This window comes from Dendrobates tinctorius, unplaced genomic scaffold (genome assembly GCF_039654945.1).
Source record: "Dendrobates tinctorius isolate UK_male_01 unplaced genomic scaffold, ASM3965494v1 ptg000005l, whole genome shotgun sequence".
Taxonomy (NCBI): domain Eukaryota; kingdom Metazoa; phylum Chordata; class Amphibia; order Anura; family Dendrobatidae; genus Dendrobates; species Dendrobates tinctorius.
The window spans coordinates 30,694,824-30,721,277 of NW_027361673.1; the positions used below are offsets into that span (position 1 = coordinate 30,694,824).

The 26,454-nt window shown below is 43.9% G+C and overlaps 1 protein-coding gene across 1 annotated transcript in view; it reads right to left on the reverse strand.

The window, feature by feature from the left end:
• Nucleotides 1-26,454, reverse strand: part of CAPN7 (calpain 7) — a 115,027-nt gene that overhangs the window by 87,008 nt on the left and 1,565 nt on the right. Inside the window, exons 2-4 of the mRNA XM_073569230.1 lie at nt 17,278-17,386; nt 6,248-6,405; nt 4,830-4,897 (exon numbers count right to left, since the gene is read on the reverse strand). Of these exons, the coding sequence (XP_073425331.1) occupies nt 4,830-4,897; nt 6,248-6,405; nt 17,278-17,386 (335 nt within the window). The remainder of the gene's footprint in view (nt 1-4,829; nt 4,898-6,247; nt 6,406-17,277; nt 17,387-26,454) is intronic.

Below are 26,454 nucleotides of genomic sequence, written 5' to 3' on the forward strand. Positions count from 1 at the left end.
CTGTGAGGACTAGGTTCAAATCCCATGGCGTGAGTCTATTCTTTACTATTGGCCTGGACCTACTCGCCGCTTTGATAAACCTATTGACCCAGTAATTAGCCGCGATGTTGCAGCTAAAGAGGGCCCCTAAGGCAGATACCTGTACTTTAAGGGTACTGGTGGAGAGACCCAGGTCCAGCCCTTTTTGTAAAAATTCCAAGATCTGGCCTATAGGGACGGAATCATCATTATTTATATTTGAGCTTTGGAGGAATCTTTTCCAAATTCTGACGTAAATCTTAGTTGTCACCACTTTCCTACTTTTTAGTAGAGTGTCAATTAGGTCTGGGGAGAAACCTTTACTCCTTAGCAGTGACCGCTCAAATTCCACGCCGTGAGATGTAGGCCAGCCACCTGAGGGTGGAAGACCGGGCCCTGGGACAGAAGGTCCGGGATGTCCGGGAGAACCCAAGGATCGTCTATCGACATGATCCTGAGGTTCGAGAACCATGCTCTTCTGGGCCAGAACGGGGCGATGACTATGACTCTTGCCTTGTCCTTCCTGATCTTCCTCAACACCAGAGGAAGTAGAGATAGGGGAGGAAAGGCATAGGCTAGCCTGAAGTCCCATTTTATCAGTAGCGCATCTAATGCCAGAGGAGTCTCCCTGGGATTTAGGGAGCAAAACTGTCTCGTTTTTGAGTTCTCTTTGGTGGCGAATAGATCCACATCTGGTTGACCCCATCTCTGTACGATCTGAACAAAAATGGAGGTGTTTAAGGTCCACTCTCCTTGTTTTAACAGATTGCGGCTTAGGAAATCTGCCGCGACGTTTTCTTTCCCTCTTATGTGAAGAGCCGTGAGAGATAAAAAATGCCGCTCTGCTAGCTGGAACAACTGTCCTGCCACATTCATCAGAGTTTTGGATCGAGTTCCGCCTTGGTGGTTGATATAGGCCACGGCCACTCGATTGTCCGAGAGAACTCGTACGTGATGGCCCTGTAGATACATAAGGAGCTCTTTAGCTGCGTGTGTACTACCGCTGTCAATTCTTTCAAATTAGAAGACATTTGTATTTGATCCCGTTCCCATAGGCCCTGGACCAGAATTCCCTCCATATGCGCCCCCCAACCGGAAGGACTTGCATCCGTGGTGACCACGCGGGTAATGTTATACTCCCAAGGGACCCCTCTAGACAAGTTATTTCTTTCTAGCCACCATTCCAGGGACTCTATTGTGTTTCTGGATAAGGTCAGTCGACCTTCTAAGTTACCCCCAAGAATCCTCTGATACCACAAAACTTCGCCCTGTAGAGTTCTCGTATGAACTTGGGCCCACTGGACCGCGGGAATGCAGGACGAGAGGGAACCCAACAGGGACATGGCTTTCCTGAGGGACATGGAGGGGTTGTTGGAAGCGTTCAGGACCCGGCCATGCAGGTGCAGCAGCTTCTCTGGGGGCAGACGGCATTCCTGTTTTTTAGAATCTAGGGTTAGGCCTAAAAATTGTTGAATTTTTAATGGCTGCAAACGGGATTTTTTGATATTAAGTAACCATCCCAACCGCTCTAGAGCCGCCGTTGTTTTCTGTAACTGTTCTAAACATTGCTCGGCTGAACTGCCTATTATAAGGAGGTCATCTAGATAGGGAACGATTAGAATATTTAATTCGCGCAGATGGGCCATCACCTCTGCCATCACTTTGGTGAATACTCGGGGTGCAACTGCCACCCCGAAGGGTAAGGCCGCGTACTGGAAGTGCTGGATTGACCCCTCCAACTGAACCGCCAGTCTAAGGAAGGGTTGGTGAGCTAGACATATGGGTATATGGTAGTACGCGTCTTTCAGATCTAGGACCACCATGAAGCAGTTTTGAAACAGCATTTTTATTGCGGTGTTAATTGTTTCCATCTTAAACGGTCGAACGACCAGAAATTTATTGAGGGCTTTGAGATTAAATATAGCCCTAAATGAGTCGTCCGGCTTACGGACCAAGAACAGGGGGGAATAGAAGCCTTTCCCCCTCTCTTCCTCTGGAACTCTCGTCAGGACTTTTTTGTCCAGTAGCTCGAGGACCTCGGTCTCCAGGGCAGCTTGTTCTAGCGGGGAAGATTTGAGCGGAGTTACCCTGAACCGGTCTTGGGGAACGCAGGAGAACTCTAGGTGCAGTCCTGTAGCTATCACCCCCAGTATCCAGCTGCTATTTGATATTCTGGCCCAGGCCGGGTAGAAGGCAGATAATCTTCTTCCTACCGGAGCCACTAGTCATTGGGGCGGTTTCTTATTATCCCGTGATGGACCTTCTTGGCGCCCCCCTCCTCCGAACATGAAGCCCGTACCTCTGGTTTTCTTGTTGTCCCATCTGTTCTGATCTCTGGTCTGCCTCCTGCGGGAATACCCTTTCCTAGAAAAGGGGCGTCTCCAGGATGTATTCGGCAGATTCGGAAATTTCTTTTTCTCGTCCCCGGCTTTCTCTAACAGTTCGTCTAGGACGGGGCCGAACAAGTATTCACCCTCACAGGGGATAGAACAGAGACGGGACCTGGCTTGGATATCTCCCGGCCAGCATTTCAACCAGAGGGCTCTTCGGGCCGAATTTGACAAACTTGCAGACCTGGCCGCCATTCTTACAGAGTCTGCCGAGGCATCTGCCAGAAAGGCAGCAGCATTCTGGATCATTGGAAGAGACTTACGGATGGAAGCTCGCGAGGTCCCATCCTTTAGCTGGGAGTCCAATTGATCCAGCCAGACCATCATGGATCTGGCTGCGCACGTGGCTGCTATTGCTGGCCTTAGGGCGCCTGCTGACATCTCCCAAGTGCCCTTTAAAAAGGAATCTGCCTTTTTATCTAGGGGGTCTTTAAGGGAGGCCATATCGTCGAAGGGTATAGATGACTTTTTGGAGGCCTTAGCTACCGCTGCATCCAGCTTAGGGGCCTTATCCCATCTACTTACTATTGGGTCCTCAAAGAGGTACCTTCGCTTGAAAGCAGGTGGCATAGAACCCCTTTTTTCCGTTTTTTTCCACTCCCTGTCTATCAGGTTTTGGACTTTTTCGTTTAATGGAAAAGTCCTTTGCTTTCTGGGGTCTAGACCCCCGAACATAATGTCCTGAGCAGACAGTTCAGTCTTTTTTTCTTCTACCCCCATGGTTGACCTTATGGTTTTTATTAATTTATCTATATGGTCCAAGGGAAAACAAAACCGGCTGGAATCCTCTTCGGAGGAAGAAGAGGAGGCCGAGGAGTCTGAGGAGATATCTTCCCTCCTAGGGCCGACTGAAGATTCTGAGCCTGACACACTAGCTCGTCTTCTTTTAGAAGAATCTTCTTTTGATAGGGCTTTTATTTCAGTCCTGATTAATTGCCTCAGGTCCGTAGCGAAGCTTGGAGCTTCTTCCGCTACCTGCATAAATAGGGAAGAGTGTAAGAGTCTGAGACTCCACTCACGTTTTTACCCCTCATCTCCGTCCCTACCGTCTGTCTCACGCAAGACTGACATAATCTCTTAGGGTGACCATCTGGTAAGGGGCAACTACAGAGGGCACATTCCTTGTGCTTCTGTTTCCCTGTGGCTTTCTTCCCCTAAGGATCAAAAAATATAAAAGGGACACTGCATCAGGGTACATTCTCGCAGATCTCTTACCCTTGCAGACGAGGATAGGTACCGGATCACGGGGGGCTGCAGGAGGAGCCTTTGGCCTAGAGGAACCACTGTGGCTCTGTCCACTTCCCTCCTTTCGCCTCTTAGGCTGGTCACTGGGGTGCTTTGCCACGGGCTGCACCTCTTGTGGGTCCAAGGGGGCTTCTGTTGTGTCCATCGCTGGGCCTCCAGAAGCACCTCCGCAGCAATGCCTTCTGTCTTAAGAAGGCTTCCCCTCCGGATCAGCAGGAACTCCTGTCCGGTGTTCGGGCCCCCCATTGGACCGCTCTGCGATCCTCCCCCTCCCCTTCAGGCCCGCCAGGCGGCGGGCACGCACCGGCGCGTGTCCCCAACAACCGGAAGTCGACCGGCATCCGACTTCCGGTTTCGGCGCTAGGCCCCGCCCCCTCCGCCGCGTCACTTCCGCTGCGCGTGGGGACGCGTGGCAAGGGGCCAGCACTGCGCCGCCGGCTCGGAACCGTCGCTCCCTTTGTGGGACACCACCGGCGCCGGGGAAAGGAGACACAGGGGGACCCCACTTACCTCACCGGTCCCATGGAGAAGGCATCCGCCGGACCCTGTCTCTGCCTGCTCCTACCACTGCCGTGGAAATCCTACCCGGACCCACCGTGGCGCATCCAGGGCTCCCAGCGAGACCGAGGTAGGAGATCCCCCCGCTACCTGAGTCGGTCCGCTGGCCTGGGCTTCAGTTATCCATGACGGACGATCTGTAGGGAGTTCTGTCCTTGTTAGGAACAGGAAACCAACTGATGCGTGGGAGAGGTGCCACCCTTTTTGTATCTGTAGGTTTCCTGTTCCCAAAGGGCGGATCCCCTCTCTCAGGTGGTGCTGTCATGGACGACCGAATAAATAATGAACTTTATTTCACGCACCAACGTTTGACGTTCAGTCATAGGGGTGCATTATCCCTTTGAGTTAAGGATGCCTACTTTTTTGTATAGCATTCTTCATGATCTAAGTCATAATATAGAATCAATAACTTATATAAGGGTTGCAAATAACACATATATTTCTACCCTCCTGGGATTTTTCTTTGGCAGCACATTGCAATTGTACAAGTCTTTCAGTAAGAGAATGCAAGCATTATTTCCTGGGAAAATGTGATGGGCTAACACAGGAATGTGCCACAGACAGGGAGAGGCGGCTGACACATCAGGAAGTACTGTGCTGAAACAACGCGGAAATCACCTGTCCAAAGCTTGTCGAGCCAGCTGCTTCAATTTTGTTTGCAGGTTTTGATCGGTGGTTTCATTGGACTAAATAGGAAAAAAAAAAATAAGAATAAATTCTTACAAAAAATAATGAACCATTTTTATTTACACATAAAAAATTGAATTCAAATAGAACAGAATTCCCATGTTCAAAGTACAAGAAAATAGCTGCATCAATAAACCAAACAGAATAAAAGACCTCATTATATAACAAATGTATGTTACCTAAAGAACAAGGATATAAATTGCACTGCAGGACAGAGCACCCACCCAACAACCTCTCTAATGCCCATTTCCACCAGTCACGAATAGAGGTTGTAAACACCGCCATTATACAAGTATTATATTGACATATTAAAGCCTCAGATATCTGCGTTTACCACGTATGCAAATAAAAATGGGACCTGAATCATCATTTCAATGAATAAATTACAAATCTTCTCCTATACTTTGCAATATCAATCCTGGACAGCACAAAGACATGTCCTGCATGTGTTTTTCACGGACCCATAGACTCGTATCGGCACTTTTCATCTGTGCTGCCAGACAAAAGTGGACATGTTTTCGTGAGTTTTGTGCAGACACACGGTCCGTGAAAAAACACGGACATGTGGACAGATCAACAGACTAAAATGGGTACATGACATATCTGAGAAAAACACTGACAGAACATGAACAAGCACAGCAGTTCAGACAGCTGTAATTCGGAGACCTTCTGTGAAAGCTGGTGGGCTGGTGATTTATAACTGCATCTCTTCAGAAAATGAGAGGAAGAGGAGAGAGGGCAAGGGAGGTGAACAGCTAACTGTTGTGTTGACCCCTCTCCTGGATTATAACTACTGTGTACTCTTAAGACCCCTTTACATTAAGCGATGCACCAGCGATCCCGACCACGATATGACCCGGTCAGGATCGCTGGTGCATCGCTGAATGGTCGCTAGTGAGCTGCCAAACAGGCAGATCTCACTAGCGATGCAGCAGCGGTCGGCGGTCGTACTTACCTTTCAGACGCAGCGAGGGTGTCCGTCTTCCACCCGCGTCCATGACTCACTCGTCAGCGCCGCCGCCGAGAAATAGACAAGGTCGATCTCGCGCAACCAGCAATAGCCAGCGGGGGAGCCGATCGGAGGTAAGTATCACATGTAGCGATATCGCTAGCAATATCGCTGCTGCGTCACAAAATCGGTGACGCTTTAGCGATATTGCTAGCGATATCGCTATGTGTAAAGCCTAAAGCCCCCTTTAGTCAGGCACTAGAGGCTGGGTTCCATGGAAAATAGCTGCATACGATAAACGATAAAGTCTCTAACTGCAGGAGAATGACAGCAAATAGAAAAAGCAAGTCAATTGCAAACTTGCTTTTAACAATTTTGTCGGTTGGGCGTTTGCACTCACTGTTGACAGGCAAAGCTCCACCGCCTCAGTGTACAACTCGATCGCCTCATCTGCATTCCCCTTGTCATCTTCGTCAAATGCCTGGGTGACAAGGAAGTGTGCCCGTTCTAGATCCAAATGCTGCTTTGATTTTAAGGGGTCAATATTCTGGGCTTGAACTGTAATGTAGTGAACAAAATACATAAATTATTACAATCCACTAGGATATGAGAACACTAAAAAATACCAATCAATATCTTGCCAATAAACTAGAATAATATCATATGAGCAGTGTTGATAATATATTTTGATTTTCCTTTAAAAGTTTTTTGCCGTGCAAAGACAATTAGCACTTGCTTGTGCCTTACACATCCATCCTCCGTGAGTTTTCCACTACTGAATGTCTGTATGACTCCATTACTGGTCACAATGGCAAAGTTTTGGTGAATATCTTAAAGACATTAGTATAGTTTGTTACTTATGTAAAACAACCGGAACCTCATATTTTTGACAGCAGAAAACAATCTCTGTGATTTTAATATCATTAGCCTACCGTTCACATGTCGCTTTAAAGGGAATTGTCTGAATTCCCCAAGAAGAAAACAAATTGCAGGGATGGTTTGAAAAAGGTCCATCCATTGGATTCTTTTCGAATTTAAACTGCTCCACTGATTCTGGATCAGTTTTTTTTTTTTCTCATCCGCTCTCTTCTGTACCAAAGTTAAACTAAAGGTACAAATTTTCTTTTAAAGCAAATAGGGGTATAAAAGCTTCTCAGGAAGTGTGGCCATGTTTTGATTGGCTGGCATCAGAGGAGAAAAAGCTAACGCTCTCAGAGAAGTTCTGTGGTACATGCCCAGTTGGTTGAAGGGAAAATTTGAACCTTTATTTCTAGGGGGCATAACTTTGGCACAAATGGGGATCAGAAGAGAAAAAAAAAAAAAAGAATCATTGTGGAAGTAATCTGTTTAAATAAAAATAATCCAATAAACAATAAAACGAGGTATACTGGCTGGTTCAGTTTCTCCAGTGGTCCATATTGGGACATAAAGCGATAACATCTCATTCTTTGGTCATCTGGCCACTGATGCATGGTGACTGGACACTGTAGTAAGGTCACTAGAACAGGATGCCATCAAATGTCCCTTGGGTGATGTCCTGTTCCAGTTCAAGTCACATAATTGCTGCAGTTAGGACTCAGTGGTCAAGTTGACCAAAGAACGAGATATCATTTCTTCCTGTCCCGATGGAGACCATCAGAGGAATCAGCGATGATGTGTCAGGGCTTAGAACCCAAGACTGTACATTATTTTTAAACTATCCCTGGCATGTGAAAGTTATTGGTGGGAGTTTGACACTGAAGAGCCGACTCTTGGGACTACTCACTAATCACCAGAATGTATGGCCTGCAATGATTCTTGACATAAATAGTAATTTTCATAAGGAAACCCTTTAAAGTGCAACTGCTCTTTTAGAAAACATTTTGCTTTTCTGGGATACACGATCACTAGAAGGAAGGAGCTGACACACTGAGACAAGAGCTCATGTCCTATCAAACTAAAGACAGGCTCAATGCAAAGTCCAAGGAGTAAAGTCTGCAATGCCTAGATAGCAGCCCACCTGGGCGCTTCTGTTCCTTCGTTTTTGTAAATGCCGAGACCCCCACCGATCAAGGCCTGACATGTCTCTATGAAATGTCAATGGTGTTCTATAAGTGCAGTTAAGCATTACATTTTAAAGCCGCATCTGCATGTATTGGCAACATGAGTATTTGGATTTTGGGGGACACACTTACCGAGTTTTTTCCCTATTGTTTCCGCATTTCTAGCTTTCCAGAGCGGTGATCTTTTAGCAGAACTCCCTGAACACAAGATGCCAACATTTTCCAGTCTCTACATATTTATGTCCACATTCTGTAGATATATTTCATCTTACTCTCATAGGGCCATAATAGGAAGCTTTTTGTAAAGGTTAGCGTAGCTAGAATAACAGATAAGCAATACCATCCTTTGTGGTGAAATTCTATATATACCTGCATTGACTAAAAATACACATCTAGGAAAACAATAAAACCTGTTAAACAAGAACACCATGGTGGGCTGTGAATTCACTGTAAAAAAATTCAGATGACAGCATTTCAATACTAGGGAAGGGTTAGTCAATAGGTCATACATGTTCCGATGGTGAGATGTGCATAATGCTATATGGATTCGGCAGGACTCATGTCCCGGTGCTCTTTTGGGTGATGTATATAAAGGCTTGTGCACTAGTAGCAATACACGTGTGTGCACAAGCCTTTAGGCTAGTTTCACACATTACATCCAGATCATGGAGCACATTACATCATTATCATTGATGGAAATATGGATACACTCTCACATGTAAAGCGCCATGGAATAAATGGCGCGATAATAATAATAATAGAAACTTACACAGGTATTTCTATCTGCAAATAGTGTGAAAGTAAATTATGAAACATTTTTTAAATATGCGCTTTTTTTTTTTATACATCCACGTGAGTAGAACAATTAGATGACATTTGCGCTGTATGATGGGCAGAAAAAAAATGGCCATAGACAAATACCCATGTCACAGCAGCCTTAAGCCCCCCGTGGAAAAGTGTGCGCATTTTGGCTTGTAATACGGTGCACAAAACAGTACGGTATTCGGCATAGTATTGCAGGTCAGAATACATTTAGTAAAACAGTTGTGCTGCAGTGTAAAAGGATTTCTGTGATTTAGAGGTTTTCCTACTAACATTTATTATTTACATACAGGAAGAGTGGTAAATGTGTGACCATTCTTGGTCTCCGAGGCCCACGCTCCCCCAAAAAGTGGTGTGAACCAGATTGTCAGTTATGCGGGCACATATACGGCATATCAAAACACTTACCTCCATAAATAAATTTAGGGAAAAACATGGTCAATTGCACAAGAATGAATTATTTTAAACCAATTTTAAAATCATTTTTTTTTAATTCAAGCAGATAGAACAAAAAAATGGCTTGCTAGCAGAGAAATTAATTAAATGTGTATCCTGTATGGAGCCTTCATAGTAGGGCATAATATTCAAGGTTACGCATGTCAGTTCAATACGTCCTTCCTGTGATAAATGTGACTTCCGGTAGCGCCGCGCTGGAATACATACGTGGACCGAATGCCGTTCCATAATGCGCAGGACCGGAAGTTATGGCGGCGTTAGAGCCGCCAGGCACACAAACTGACACCAGTGGGAGGTGAGAATCTAATTGTAGAGATATACGGCCGTCACATTGTACAAAAGGGGGATTACCATGGGTCAAGTAAACGGATCTGCCGGTAATAATTACTGAAAGATCCATTTACTTCACCCATGGTAAAGCCCCTTTTGTACCACGTGACGGCCGTATATCTCTACAGTCAGCCATAGATTCTCACCTCCCACTGGTGTCAGTTTGTGCGCATGTCATGCACTAGCCAATTATACTCCACCGGGATATTTAAAGACACGCTATTAGTTGGTAAACCACACCCCTTTTGAAAAAGCATTAGGCGAAACGTCGTCGTCAGGGTGGTGGCTTGCTGCACATACATTTAAAGGCGCTGGGCACTTTGTAAGTATCTTTATTCTATGTGGCTCATTTACCTAACCTGGCACCTTATACCAATACTTGTAAATTTACATAGCCTCTTGAATTAAGCACTTGCACTTTATATCAGGCTCAATAAATATTAAATGTTTATGGTAAAATCGCTTCATGGCATGGTACTTTGGAGTGGTTTGAGGCAGAATAAATGCAACTTTGAATATTATGCCCTACTATGAAGGCTCCATACAGAATGCACTCATTTAATTAATTTCTTTGCTAGCAAGCCATTTCTTGTTCTATCTGCTTGAATTTTTAAAAATTATTTTAAAATTGATTTAATAAAATTATTGAATTTTAACTTCATTCTTGTACATTGGACCCTCTTTTTCCCTAAATTTATTGTGGAGATGTGTTTTGATATGACATATATTTGGAGGCACTTTTTTTGCTATATCAAATACGGTAATTATTTGGACTGGGCACATATATGCGTCTGACAGAAACACCTGAGTGACGCAAACAAAGCTGCAGTAATGCTGAAAGTGGTTCTCCACTTATTCAATATAAATGGCATAGCTTTAGATAGGTGACCAATATCAGATTGGTAGGAGCCTGATAAATGGCACACAGACGCCGCTTTTTGCAGCCACTGCTGCCAAGAACTGCAGAGTAACTACTAAACCTTTGCATAGAAGCTGATTTGCAGCATTTGGCAGCAGCTGCTACACACTGAACGGGGCTGTGCAGTGCAGCTTTGTTCAATGCTTACATTCAGAAATATTCAGAGAAAGATTTCCAGTTTGTCAAGGAGCGCTTCTGGCTGATTCATTAATTACTCCGAGTATTTCAAGGAATATCCAGAAAAAGAAGGGGAGTGCAGATCTAAGTGCGGAGTTTTAATTATATCAGATAGAAATAAAAAATTCTTCTCACCTTTTTGGTGTCTTGTTGCTCAGCGTATAACCTTGTGTTTGGGTACTGGAGTAATCGTCTGGATCTGCTGGCCTGCAGCTCAAAACAGGTGGAACGAACTACCTTGTAGGAGATTCGTCAGAGAATGCAGAAAAGGATTTCCAGTTTGTCAAGGAGCGCTTCCAGATGATTCATTAATTACTCCGAATATTTCAAGGAATATCCTTTATTGTTAGACATAAAAACACAAACGCGTTTCGGCTATACATAAAATTAGCCTTCATCAGGTAAAAGGTACCTGATGAAGGCTAATTTTATGTATAGACGAAACGCGTGCGGTAAAATTGACAAAGCGGTTTTATTCTTCGGGTCAGTATATAAAAAATAATTTTTTTTGCATTGCCTTATTCTGCGAGCTATAACTTTTTTATTTTTTCACTGATGATGCTGTATGGCAGCTCGTTTTTTGCGGGACAAGATGACGTTTTCAGCGGTACCATGGATATTTATATGCGTCTTTTTGATCGCGCGTTATTGCACTTTTTGTTTGGCGGTATGATAAAAAACGAAGCAAAAAATAATTTATTTTTAATTTTTAAGGGGTTAACTAATGGGACGGTTTTATAGGGCTGGTCGCTACGGACGCGGCGATACCAAATATGTTTACTTTTATTGTTTTTTGTTTTTTTTTATTTCCAAAAAATGAATTTATTTGGGAATATTTTTTTTTTCTAATTTATTTAGCGATTTTTTTAAAATTCTTTTTACACTTTTTTTTTTCTTTTTTTAACTTTATTAGGTTGTCCCAGGGGGGACATCACTGTCCTGTGACAGATCGCTGATATGTCACATCACAGATCACTGTGACAGATCAGCAATCTGTCACAGGCAGTGCAGCAGGCTTCCTCGTGCCTGCGCTTTGCATGCACTGAGGAAGTCAGCTCCCTACAGGCCCCCGAAGGTCCCCGTCGCCATCTTGGATCCGGGGACCTGTTGGGAAAGAGACCCCCGCAGCAGCGCTGCACATTGCGCTGCTGTGGGGGGCTCAGGGAAGCACGGAGGGAGCCCCCTCCCTGCCGATGCTTCCCTTTAACCCCCGGTACACCGCGATCGTGTTTGATTGTGGTGTGCAAGGGGTTAACGTGTCGGGGCGGTCCGTGACCGCCCCTGACACATTGTGCCGGGTGTCAGCTGTGATAATCAGCTGACACCCGGCCGCGATCAGCGGCGCTCACCACGTGGGCGCCGCTGATCGCTATGACGTAATATTCCGTCCATGGGAATTAGGGCCCAGGTCACATGGACGGAATATTACGTCCAATATAGGAAAGGGGTTAAATGGACCTTTACTTACAAGCTTTGCACTGTCGCCCCAGAGCCTTAAGTGATATTCCCATCTCCAAGATCCTAACTCAATATATAGCAGGAATAATAATATTAGCAAATACCTTTAATTAGAAAGGTAGTATAGTTTTTCTGATTCGCTATGTCTCTTTCCTCATGTGCAGGGATCGCAGGACCTTAGGTATCCATGGTTACGACCCTGATATAGTGACATTTAACTAGTTGCTAGTGATCGTAACTAGAGATGAGCGAACATGTTCGGAAAACGTTTGCCAATCTCACATCGGCATGAACGCAGCACATTCGGATTCGTGTTCGGTTTCACGAGCATTTTTACTCAAAGTCGGCAAAATTCGGTCACAGTTCGGTAAATATTCGCATTTCCACTAATGCTTTTGTTATTACTTTGGCTAGGATAGTAGTGCTGTATGATGAGCTGGGGGGAGGGGGTGGTCAGAGATCGGAGGAGCTGCAGAGTGTATTTTTTTTTTCTTCTTTAACCCCTATATGACCTTGGACGTACTATTCCGTCCATGTGCCCTGGGCCTTAATGACCATGGACGGAATAGTACGTCATACGCGATCAGCCGCGCTCAAGGTGGAAGCGGGGCTGATCGCGGCCGGGTGTCAGCTGATTCTCACGGACTGCTCCCGGCACTTTAACCCCTGTAACACTGTGATCAAACATGATCGCAGCGTTCCGGCAGCAGGCTGCCTTTGGATTGGAGACCCCGCGGCACGACGCGAGGTCCCGATCGCTCAAATGGTAACCCGATGTCGTCAAGATGACATCCGGGTTACCAGAGCTCAGAGACTTCCTGTCATGCGCAGTGCATGTCAGGAAGTCTCTGAAGTCAGCGTGCACAGAGTGCAGATCTGCATGCCATATAAGCGATGATAATGAGTGTCCCATAGTGGCACACAGTGTAAAAGAATGAAAAAAAATGTTTTTTTAAATAATTGTAAAAATATAAAAAAAGATAGAATAAATATTGATTTTTTTTTATCATGAAATGAATATTTGAATTAAAAAAAATCTAAACAATAAAAGTACACATATTTAGTATCGTCGCATCTGTTACGACCCGAGCTATAAAACTGTCTCACTAGTTAACCCCTTTAGTGAACACCATTAAAAAAATAAAAACAAAAACAAGGCAGAGAAGCAGTGCTTTATCATCATACCACCGAACAAAAAGTGGAATAACATGCGATCAAAAAGATGGAGATAAATAAACTTGGTACCGCTGAAAACGTCATCTTGTCCCGCAAAAAACAAGCTGCCATATAGCTCCATCACGGAAAAAATAAAGTTATGGCTCTCAGACTAAAGTGATGCAAAAATAATTACCGTATATACTCGAGTATAAGTCGACCGCCCTAATTTTGCCACAAAAAACTGTGAGAACTTATTGACTCGATTATAAGCCTAGGGTGGGAAATGCTCCATAGATTATTCCCCCATATGGTGTCCCCAGAATAAGCTCCCTAGATTGTTCCCCCATATGCTGCCCCCATAAAAAGCTCCATAGATTGTTCCCCCATATGCTGCCCCCAGAAGAAGCTCCATAGATTGTTCCCCCATATGCTGCCCCCAGAAGAAGCTCCATAGATTGTTCCCCCATATGCTGCCCCCAGAAGAAGCTCCATAGATTGTTCCCCCATATGCTGACACCATAAGAAGCTCCATAGATTGTTCCCCCATATGCTGCCCCCAGAAGAAGCTCCATAGATTATTCCCCCATGTGCTGCCCCCATGCTGCTGCTGCATGTAAAAATAAAAAAAATGACATACTCACCTCTCCGTCGCTGGGTGTCAGATACTCACCTGTCCTGCGTCCATTGCTGCTCACCGCTATCTGCCACGTCATCAGTCAGTGACATTCAGACTGCAGGGGGCGCGGCGCGCACTAACCACGTCACCGTGCCCTCTGCTGTCTGAAGTCACTGACCGATGACAGGCAGCAGCAAGCAGCCATGGATGCAGGACAGGTGAGTATCGCTATACTTACCCGTCCTGACGCTGTTTCTTGAGCCCCCAGCTTCTCCGCGCTCTCTCTTCCTGCCTTCAGCGGTCACGTGGTACCGCTCATTAAAACTCATGAATATGCGCATATTCATGAGTTTTAATGAGCGGCACCACGTGACCGCTGAAGGCAGGAAGAGAGAGCGCGGAGAAGCCTGCGTCAGGACGGGTAAGTATGACCTGACACCTCCACCCCCTCCGACCCCCTTTGTATATGACTCGAATATAAGACGAGAGGGGGACTTTCAGCCCAATTTTTTGGGCTGAAAATCTCGACTTATATTCGAGTATATACAGTATTTTTTCTATAAAATAGTTTTTATTGTATAGAAGCACCAAAACCTAAAAAAAATGATATAAGTGAGGTATCACTGTAATCGTACTGACCCGAAGAATAAAACTGCATTATAACTTTTACCATATACGGAACGGTATAAACACCTCCCCCAAAAGAAATTCATGAATTGCTGGTTTTTGTTCATTCTGCCTCCCAAAAAAATCGGAATAAAAAGCGATCAAAAAAAGTCATGTGCCCGAAAATGGTACCAATCAAAACGTCAACTCGTCCCGCAAAAAATATGACCTCACATGACTCTGTGGTCCAAAATATAGAAAAATTATATCTCTCTTAAATGAGGTGATGCAAAAACTTTTTTTGCAATAAAAAGCATCCTTTAGTGTGTGATAGCTGCCAAACATAAAAACCCGCTATAAATAGTAAATCAAACCCCCCTTTAACACCCGCTTAGTTAGAGAAAAATAATAAAAAAAATGTATTTATTTCCATTTTCCCATTAGGGTTTGGGTTAAAATTAGGGATAGGGTTCGGACTAAAGTTAGGGTTGGGATTAGGGTTAGGGGTGTGTTAAGGTTATGGTTGGGATTAGGGCTAGGGGTGTGCTGGCGTTAGGGTTGGAGTTAGAATTGGGGGGTTTGCAGGCACATCTGGGGCTCTCCAAACGCAACATGCGTCTGATCTCAATTCCAGTCAATTCTGCGTTGAAAAAGTCAAACGGTGCTCCTTCCCAAACAGTGATTTACCCCCACATATGATAATGATACTGTCATCAGAGGCCCGATCAAGGATATTCTGCAATTCTCCTATAAATTTTAGAGAGGGACTGAATGTTATAAGAAATTTACAAACATAATTTCTGAGTTGTTTAATGGCCTCCCTCTCATACATTTGAACACCACAAAATTGCCCCCTTTGTCCGCTTGTTTAATGACAACCTCTTTGAGATTAATTCTCTTTAGGCTGTCCTCTGCAATGGTGTCAGATTGTCCCTAGATCTCGATGTCCCCAAATTCTCAAACACCTTAGTTACGAGCTTAACGAAAAGTTCAATATGGGGATACAGGTTAAGGGGAAGCTGTCTTTCCTAGGCATCTAATTTAATTTGAGGTTGTGTTATTAATTTAGTGACAGGAGACTGACAGGTCTGGGGCTAGGGTTGTGAAACAGCTGGTTAAAAAGGGGAAGGGTACACACAACATGTGTTGTAAAAAGCAAGGTCATGGTGGAAGAGGGAATAGGCTTGGTGTTTGACGTGCACGTGGGTTAGGTGTTAATGTGAGTGAAAGCTCAACTGAACACACAACGTCTCGTCCTATCCAAAGACCACTGACAACATCTGTTACTGGACAGGCTACTCAACTCCCTTTCTTTGGCAGCCGAACAGTGGTCCACCTTGTAGATGAGGCTCAGAAAGATGATGCACTCCAGTAGATGGCAAGCACTGCATCAAGTGGCCTCACCTCCTCTTTCTCTACCTCAACATCATACACAGGACAATCCTCAGAGGTGGCACCCCAATCACCCTTGTTTCCCCCCGTGTCACAAATTTCCAAACGTCCAATTAATTGTGGGGAACTACAGATTGAGTCATTCTGCAGAGCTATTCACACATTCTATTCCATGGGCACCAGAGGTCTGCTCCAAACATTCACAGAATTCAGAGGAGGAAAGCATCTGCACCGATGCCCAAAATTTTTTCATGTTAGATCCGGGGCCAAACGAAGTAGGGTCAAAGCAAAATCCAGACCCTTGTCACAAGATGATAACCCACGGGGATGGAGGTGATCCAGATGAGGATGAGATACCAGAGGCGCACCCCAACTGTACTGTGGTGTAAGGGTAGGAAGAGGAGGAGGGCGACTCTCAGGGTGAGGACTGAGAGAACAGAGAGGATGACGATGACGTTGTAGATCCCACTTGGTGTGAACTCAGAGACACGCAGCTGAGTAGCTCAACAGAGGAGATGGAGGACGAAGACGAGAAGGTTACGTTGCGGACTATCGCACAGACACAGAGTGATGCAACCACGACAACCACTGCATCCTCAGCCACAACTGTTGCTTTGGCCAGCACCTCTGAAGTTGAAGGGGGCAGCAAGAGTTATCTTCTAAATTTGCACAAAAAGAAAAAAAAACAAAAACTTAGAGGCAAAAATTGCACAATCAACATGCCTTAGTCTGGGAATCTCACTGCGCTGAAATGCCGACTAGAGGGACCTCGCCAACCACATCTGCTGCTTCTTCCTCCTGAGTCACCAAGCCAAGTGTTCTGACGATACTGACTGGTCAATGGGTGACTCTGGCAGCTGTGGACGCAGATGGTCAATGAGCTGCTCCACAAGTCTTTGAATCCCCAAAGCTTGCGGGAAAAACCTCTAAACACTTCCTAAACTGCTTCTGGCTCCTCCACCTCCTGTAGGGCCTCCACCTGTGCCCTTAACTTCTCTCTTAAACAGAGACGCGTTCCAACATTGGAGATAGAATCCCCCCACCTCTGTACTGCACAGCCATGGCTCACCGCATCAAAGCGAACCAAACCATAAAAGGTTCACTCATCTCTAATCGTAACCATGGATACCTAAAGTCCTGCAATGCCTGCACACAAGGAAAGAGACATAGCGAACCAGAAGAACTATACAACATTTCTAATTGGAGGTATTTGCTAATATTATTATTATTACACCTACTACATATTGGGATAGGATCTTGGAGGTGGGAAATACTCCTTTAACTTATGTTCATGCTTTCATGAGTATTTATGTGACTTATCACAAATATATAGTGCTTGTATACAGAGGTGTATCTGGGACTATACAGTAACAATAATTGATAACAAGGAGTGATTCAATGTCCACAGTAGTAGATGAATAAACAGACACCTCCTACCTCCATAATCCACTTACCTGCAGTATAAAGAGCTTGAACTCTTTCCTGGTACTCATTTATCTTGTCCTGAATATTCTCTAGTGTGGATCCTGCCATTTCAGCATAAATCAGGGCTTGAGCAGCTTCCTGCATTGTAAAAATCACTGGTCAGATTAAAAAAAAGCTGTTGCGGCTTTAACCCCTTCACTACCAAGGGTGGTTTGCACATTAACTCCCGGGCCAATTTTTACAATTCTGACCACTGTCTCTTTATGAGGTAATAATTCTGAAACGCTTTCATGGATCTCGGTGATTCTGACACTGCTTTCTTGTGACATATTGTACTTCATGTTAGTGGTAAAATTTCATTCAAATAACTTGTTTATTTGTGAAAAAAAACAGAAATTTGGCGAAAATTTTGAAAATTTCGCAATTTTCCAACTTTGAATTTTTATGCTCTTAAATCACAGAGATACGGCACACAAAAAACTTAATAAGTAACATTTCCCACATATTTACTTTATATCAGCACAATTTTGGAACCAAAATTTTGTTAGGAAGTTATAAGGGTTAAAAGTTGACCAGCGATTTCTCATTTTTGCAACACCATTTTATTTTTACGGACCACATCACATTTGAAGCCACTTTGCGGGGTGTATATGATAGCAAATACCCAAAAGTGACACCATTCTAAAAGCTGCACCCCTTAAGGTGCTTAAAACCACATTCAAGAAGTTTATTAACCCTTCAGGTGCTTCACAGGAATTTTTTGAATATTTAAAACAAAAATGAACATTTAACTTTTTTTCACAAAAAAAATACTTCCGGTTCAATTTTTTTTTATTTTACCAAGGGTAACAGGAGAAATTGGACTGCAAAAGTTACTGTGCAAATTGTCCTGAGTACGCTGATACCTGATATGTGGGGGGAAACCACTGTTTCGGTGCATGGCAGAGCTCAGAAGGGAAGGAGCCCCGTTTGAATTTTTCAATGCAAAATTGGCTGGAATTCAGATCGGACGCAATGTCACGTTTGGAGAGCCCCTGATGTACCTAAACAGTGGAAACCCCCCCCAAGTGACCCCATTTTGGAAACTAGACCCCCCCAAGGAACTTATCTAGATGTGTGGTGAGAACTTTGAACCCCCAAGGGCTTCACAGAAGTTTATAACATACAGCCGTACAATTAAAAAATCATATTTTTTCCACAAAAATGATCTTTTCACCCTCAATTCTTATTTTTCCAAGGGTAACAGGACCCGAAAAGTTATTGTGCAATTTGTCCTGCGTACGCTGATACCCCCCATATGTAGGTGTAAATGACTATTTGGGCGCATGGTAGAGCTCGCAAGGGAAGCAGCGCCATTTGACGTTTTTGGCTGGAATTGAGATCGGACACCATGTCGCGTTTGGAAAGCCCCTGATGTGCCAAAACAGCGAAAACCCCCCACAAATGACACCATTTTGGAAACTAGACCCCCCAAGGAACTTATCTAGATGTTTGGTGAGCACTTTGAACCCCCCAGTGCTTCACAGAAGTTTATAATGCCCGGGCGTGAAAATAAAAAAATTGTATTTTTTCCACAAACATGATCATTTAGTCCCCAATTTTTTTATTTTCCCAAGGGTACCAGGAGAAATTGGACCCCAAAAGTTATGTCCAATTTGTCATGAGTACGCTGATACCTCATATGTGGGAGAAAACTACTGTATGGGCACATGTCGGGGCTCGGAAGGGAAGGAGTGATGTTTTGGAATGCAGACTTTGATGGAATGGTCTGCGGGTGTCATGTGCGTTTGGAGAGCCTCTGATGTGCCTAAACTATTGAAACTCCCCACAAGTGACCCCATTTTGGAAACTAGACCCCCCCCACGGAACTTATCTAGATGTGTGGTGAGCACTTTGAACCCCCAAGTGCTTCACAGAAGTTTATAACGCCCGGGCGTGAAAATAAAAAAAATCATATTTTTTTCTGTCCTGAGTAGGGTGATACCCCTTATGTGGGGGTAAAACACTGTTTGGGCGCATGGCAGAGCTTGGAAGGGAAGGAGCACCATTTGACTTTTTCAACGCAGAATTGGCTGGAATTGATATCAGATGCCATGTTGCGTTTGGAGAGCACCTGATGTGCCCAAACAGTGGAAACCCCCCAATTCTAACTCCAACCCTAACCCCAACACACCCTTAACCCTAATCTCAGCCCTAACCCTAATGGGAAAATGGAAATAAATACATTTTTTTAATTTTATTATTTTTCCCTAACTAAGGGGGTGATAACGGGGGGTTTGATTTACTATTTATGGTGGTTTTTATATTTGGCAGCTGTCAAACGCTAAAAGACGCTTTTTATTGTAAATAAAAAAATAGTTTTTGCATCACCACATATTGAGAGCTATAATTTTTCCATATTTTGACCCACCGAGTCATGTGAGGTCTTATTTTTTGCGGGACGAGTTGACATTTTTATTGGTATCATTTTCGGGCGCGTGACATCTTTTGATCACTTTTTATACCGATTTTTGGGACACAGAATGAACAAAAACCAGCGTTTCACGAATTTCTTTTCGGGGGTGCGTTTACAACATTCCGCGTGCAGTAAAATTGATAAAGCGGTTTTATTCTCTGGGTCAGTACGGTTACAGCGATACCTCATTTGTCGTTTTTTTATGTTTTAGCGCTTTTATGCAATGAAAACAATTTTATATAAAAAATAATTATTTTTGCTTCGCTTTATTCTGCGACCTATAACTTTTTTATTTTTTCGCTGATGACGCTGTGTGGCGGCTCGTTTTTTCTGGGACAAGATTACGTTTTCAGCGGTACCATGGATATTTATATGTGTCTTTTTGATGGTGCGTTGTTGCACTTTTTGTTCAGCAGTATGATAATAAATCATTATTTTTTGCTTCGTTTTTTATTTTTATTTTTTAAGGGGTTTGCTGAAGGGGTTAACTAATGGCACAGTTTTATAGGGTGGGTCGTTACGGACGCGGCGATAACAAATATGTGCACTTTTATTGTTTTTTTTTTCAAAAAATGAATTTATTAGGGAAATTTTTTTTTACATTTATTTAGCGATTTTTTAAAAATTATTTTTACTTTTTTTTTTCTTTTTGTTTTACTTTATTAGGTTGTCCCAGGGGGGACATCACTGTCCTGTGACAGATCACTGAACTGTCACATCGCAGATCACTGTGACAGATCAGCGATCTGTCACAGGCATAGACGCAGACTTCCTCATGCCTGCGCTTTGCAGGCACTGAGGAAGTCAGCTCCCTGCAGGCCCCCGAAGGTCCCCGTCGCCATCTTGGATTCGGGGACCTGCAGGGATGGAGCGCCCCGCAGCAGCGCTGCACATTGCGCTGCTGTGGGGGGCTCAGGAAAGCACGGAGGGAGCCCCCTCCCTGCCGATGCTTCCCTCTAACCCCCGATACACCGCAATCGCGGTGTGCAAGGGGTTAACGTGTCGGGGGCGGTCCGTTACCGCCCCTGACACATTGTGCCGGGTGTCAGCTGTGATCCCCGGCCGCGATCAGCGGCGCTCACTACGTGGGCGCCGCTGATCGCTATGACGTAATATTCCGTCCATGGGACTTAGGTCCCAGGTCACATGGACAGAATATTACGTCCATTGTAGGAAAGGGGTTAAAGAGAACCTTTCGGCAATTTTTGTTTCACATTGAACTGCAGAGATACTAGCAATCAAACTATTTGGAACCTAAAGAGTGTTTTTTTTTTTTTTTTTTTTAGGAGGTGCGATCAGAGTTTTTACTGGGGAAGTGTATTTCTTCTCCCTGTATGATGCTGACCAACCATAAGCAGACAGCAACACTCAAAGAAAAGAAAAGCACGCCTCCAAAATAGCACAAAAATTTCTCATTGTCTCCTGAATGAGCGCTCCTATGTATGGAAGAGTCGGCTGAGAAGGCTGATGGCTGAACAATCATCCGAAGCATCATTCAGCTGACAGCCATCTGGCCAGCTTAACGCAGCTGAAGTGTGCCAAGAGGCATAGCTACACACTTAACCCCTTTGTGACCGGGCCAATTTTTTAAATTCTGACCAATGTCACTTTATGTGGTCATAACTCTGGAATGCTTCAACAAATCCCAGTGATTTTGAGACTATTTTTTCGTGGAACATTATAATTTATGATAGTGGTAAATTTAGATTGATATATTTTGTGTTTATTTATAAAAAATATCGGAAACTTGACAAAAATGTAAAAAAAAAAAATGCAATTTTTCAAACTTTGAATGATTATCCCTTTAATCCAGATAGTCATACCACAGAAAAACATTAATAAATAACATTTCCCACATGCCTGCTTTACATCAGCACCATTTTTAAAACACTAATTTATTTTGTTAGCCTTTTAGGAGGTTTAAAAATGTAGCAGTAATTTTTCAAGGAAATTTACAAAATTTTTTTTTTTTAGGGACCTATCCAAGTTTGAAGTGACTTTGGGGGTGCTATATATTGGAAAACCCCACACATGATACCATTTTAAAAACTGCACCCCCTGACATATTGAAAACTGCCGTCAGGTAGTTTATTAACCCTTCAGGTGATTTTCAGGAATTAATGCAAAGTGGTATAGCCAGAATGAAAAAGTGTTTGTTTACCACCTTAATGTCGCTAACTTCTGAACTGACCGCTAGAGCCGGGAGACTCTAAGGCCGCTATTTGGCCATGAACAGCTATGGCAAATATCAGGACCACACAATCATGATCTCGGTGTGTCAATTAGATTAACGTGCAAGCCCCCACAATCTATTAACCATTTATTTGATGTAGTCACTTTTGACAGCAGCAACTAAGGGGTTACACAGATATGGATGGTGCCAACACCGATCATTTGTGATACAGCAAATTGTCAGATATAATGGACAGCCGACAGCTGCTGGATTGTCACCTGTATGGGGATGATATTCCCTTATATCTCAGGTCAGTAAATATACGTAATGGCTGTCATGAAGGGGTTGGTTGTCGGGATCACTCACTTCAATATCAAAGTTGATCTAACGGAGGAGAGTCTAGTTGGCATGTGGCAGCGAGTATGCAAATCCTATTCATCAACAGTGGAAAGTTCTTGGGTCACTCACACTGCTTCTATCACCACCCCCTGAATATGAATAGTTTCAGGGAAAGAGGCAGCAGCGTCAGAAGCACGAACTATGGCGGAAGCCACTGGAGATGAGGGCGTTGTGGACTGAGACTGCGGTTAATTCACCATCCCTCCCACTGAAACAGGATGTCATCAGGGGACGGTGGTAAAAGAAGTGTTAAGTGACTGCAGTGCCGCCCTCTGATGATGTCCTGTTTCATCAGTTAGGAGGGGTGATAACAACTGTGGGGAAGTTACTACAGGGCCAGCCTCCTGTGGTGTCCCATTTGAGAAGCCCTTCAAATTGTCACAGGAGGTAAAGAAATAAGGGCAATTACAGTGATTAACTATATAGGGAGAATAGCTCTTGTGCTCCCCCTAGTGGTGGTTAAGGATGGGCACAAAGTGATTACAGAACTGACTGTGTGAATGAAAGCTTTGCTCCCCATAAAGCTATACAATTAATTCAATCAGTACATATTTTAAACCTTAAAACAGATTATGCTCAGTTTTGGAGATATGCAAGTTCAGAAAAGAACATTAGCTAAATGCAACCTGTTGAAGTCATCGTGACTACTGCTTTCAATGCCCAGGAAGTAAATCCACTCAGCCCACCCCTTAATGCAGTGATCCCCAACCTTTCTGCCTTGACAGCAACATTAAGCTTTGAGAGAGAGTCGCGAGCCACATTTAGGTCCAAGAGAATGTTGAGAGCCACATCCAGCTCTTGCCCACCTCACAATAGCGAGACACTTGTCCCCATTACTGGTATAACGACAGCCAACGTTTTTTCCACAGAAATTACACAAAGGCAGTGTATCAAGAGCCAGAGGTTCCCACATTTCCCCCACTCAGTAACTCAGTATTCTTGCATCAACAACCCCCACCACACTGTCGCATCCAGCTTTAAGCATCTCCTCTTGACAGTTCACATCATGCGGTCTTCACCTTACTTATTTCCAAACCCCCAGGGTCAGAAAATGCACATTTGCTCTTCTGTACTGGGATACCCACAAAATTCATTATTTGGAGACCTTCTCTTGTAGACCTGATGCTAATGCACCAAGCTGGCAGTCAGTCGCGAGCCACAGATCATGGGCCCGAGAGTCACAGGTTGGGGACCCCTGCCTTAATGGGGGCCTTTATTTTGCATCTCTGTCACTTCCAGGACTAATTCCTTCTACTTTTTACAGTTATTATGCAGATTATTATTTACCATATGTCCCAATACGCTAATTAAAATAGTAATTCTGACATATGGGCAATGGTATTTGAGGAAGTAGTGAATGCAGGGAGTGAGGAACGGGTTCAGTATCTGACACACATCAGTATATGGATGGTACACACCTAGTATATAAATAGGACAAGTAGTAGGCACGCACTAGACCTGTTCTGTTAATATAAATTCATTTCTAGGTCTCAGTACGATTTTCGGCAATGATTTATACTGACGACTATGCACTCTCGTCTGTGTGCCAGGTAGTGCTCCCAAAATATCTGTAATAAGGTGGCCATACTCCCGTATGACTCTATACTGCACCAATGTATGCCTTTAGCTTTACCCAAGGGCACACAGATGCATTTTCTCATAAAACATATGGTATGCAGCGTCACATGCTGTAATACTTAAAGGGATATTACAAGATTGAAAAGGTAGGGGATAGCTAACTAATCAATGGGGGTCTGACTGTGGCTCTCCAACCGATCGAAAAAAATGGGGCCCTGCAGAGCCCTTCTGAATGGAGCCGAGGTCAGACTATGCTCTTCTGCTGTATATTCATTGTCTGCAGAGTTGTTCGTTTTGGCAGCCTCATTGAAAATGGCTGGAATAATGGAAGTGCACATGCTGAACCTCTGCTTGGAGTGAAGTTACACCAAATTTGGTGACTTTTAAAAAAGTTACAATTGATAAATCAGGCAAAAATATCTGAAATAGAAAGACTATGCTCACACAGCGAAAGAAAAACAAGCAAACAAACAAGGGGATCACGTATAAAATAGACTAAAAAAAAGGGTGCAAATAGAACATTGATTTGGGCTATAAAAAAGTCAAGACTACACAAAAACACGTGCAAAAAAAATGATGGATTGGGACCACTGTACTTTAGTAAGGTGCCGGAGTCTAACCGTGACACTTCATAAAGTTGTAAATTCTGAATTGGGCCAAGTCATCTGGATAAGGAAAAGCACGCCAATAACGCCGAACCCCCCTAAAAGATGAAACCAAGTAACGTTAGCTTAAATAAAAACATAAATTAATTAATGAATAAGGCACAAACATAAAAGTCGCTGTTAGAATCAATCTTACTCTGGAAAAAAGGCAGAAAGACTATGATGAATCGCGGCCCATGTTTTTACATTTCATTTTCAGGTGCTACACATGAACACAGAGTCCTGAAGCTGTGAATGAAGGAGTCCTGAAAGATGGGGTGGGCGTGGTGGGGGAGTATCAATGTCTGGTATGGAAATTAAAAAAGGGGGGGGGGGGTAGGGTGTGTGTATAGATTAAAAAAAACCTCACAGATGATCAAAAATGTAGAAAAAGTGCTCAGTAAACAATCAATAAAAATGCTAAAAAAAAGAGCATTAATGAAAGAAAAACTAAGGTGTTTCCTGAAGCATTAAACTCTTGAAAACTCAGCGGGTTCCCCCCACCTGGAAAAAAACCATGCTATACAGTGGATTTCGCGCCTATAAAAATCATACCTGTAATATCTAGTGATGAGTAAAGGTGCTCTGATATAAGGGGTTATCCCAGCATGCTCGGGTGCCAACCAAGTGATTTTGGCAAGCTCGAATAATAAGTTTGAGTCCACGTGGCTGCATGTTGCGGCTGTTTGACAGTCGCAACATGCAGGGATTGGCTGTTTGTTAGTCTGCTGGTTTATGTTGATTGACAGCGCTGCACTCAATCAGCACATCTGCCCCTCCCTACAGATGCTGCATTAGTCCAGCCACGTTCACGGTGTTATCCTGCCTTCAGAACAGTACTGAGCGGTGGAGGCCGCAGGCAGGAGCCAGAGAGGATAGCCAGCAATGACACCATGTGAACGTTGCTGCTGTGTCCGTGCGGAAGTGCAAGGCCGCTGTCATATCCTGAATTACGGCAAATAATATACAACCGCACTCGTGAGGGTTCCTTCAAAATATATATTTTTATTATTATTCTGCACATAAGTTCACCACAGTGATAAATGACAGAAGAGCGAAAAAGAAAAAAAATTTTCTAAGCGATTTCTTAACGTTTTGACCCGAGCCCGGGTCTTTCTCAAATTTTCTCAAACTGCGTGGACATCATACGAATAGCCTGATGACACAGGCCCCATTGATGCTACCAGGCAACCCACTACCACCAATGTATTACCTTACGTACTTTCCTTCTCACCGGAAGCTCACTGCTATATTCAAGGTACCAAACAGCTCATCTCCAGCTTATCTCTACTACTCCTCACACTTGCGAATTTGAGAAAGACCCAGGCTCGGGTCGAAACGTTTCTTCTTTTTTTCACGCTTCTGTCATTTATCACTGTGGTGAACTTATGTGCAGAATAATAAATATTTAAAATAGTAAATATTTTGAAGGAACCCTCACGAGTGCGGCTGTATATATATGCCTTACTACCTGGGTCTGATCCCAGTCTAGCCAGCACCGCTACCTATTTTTTGAGTGCGCATCTTTAAGACTATCCATATCCTGAATTACAGCACTGACCTGAATCTGCGGCCCTGCCTGAACCTCAGTACGGACACTGCAGAAGTCCAGCCACGTTCATTGGCGGCCCCATACTGCAGACAGGAGCTAGCAATAACACTATGTGGGTGCCACTGGACACCTGTATCGTCTGGGCTGAGATGCAGAGCTGCTGAAGAAGTCCAGGCAGCGCTGGAGTGATGTCAGTCAAAATGTGAAAGTGTTCATTATGCAAATTGCCTGGGCGCAATGGTGCACTTATCCACTGCATCAAGGATGCATCAAAACCCCTCATTTGCAAAAAAAAAATACTTATTATTTCTGCAGGGATTGCCTGACAAACAGGAAATCCCAGCGTGTGGCTGTTGAACAACTGTGAGACATGCAGCCTCGGCGACTCTAACATATTATTCGAGT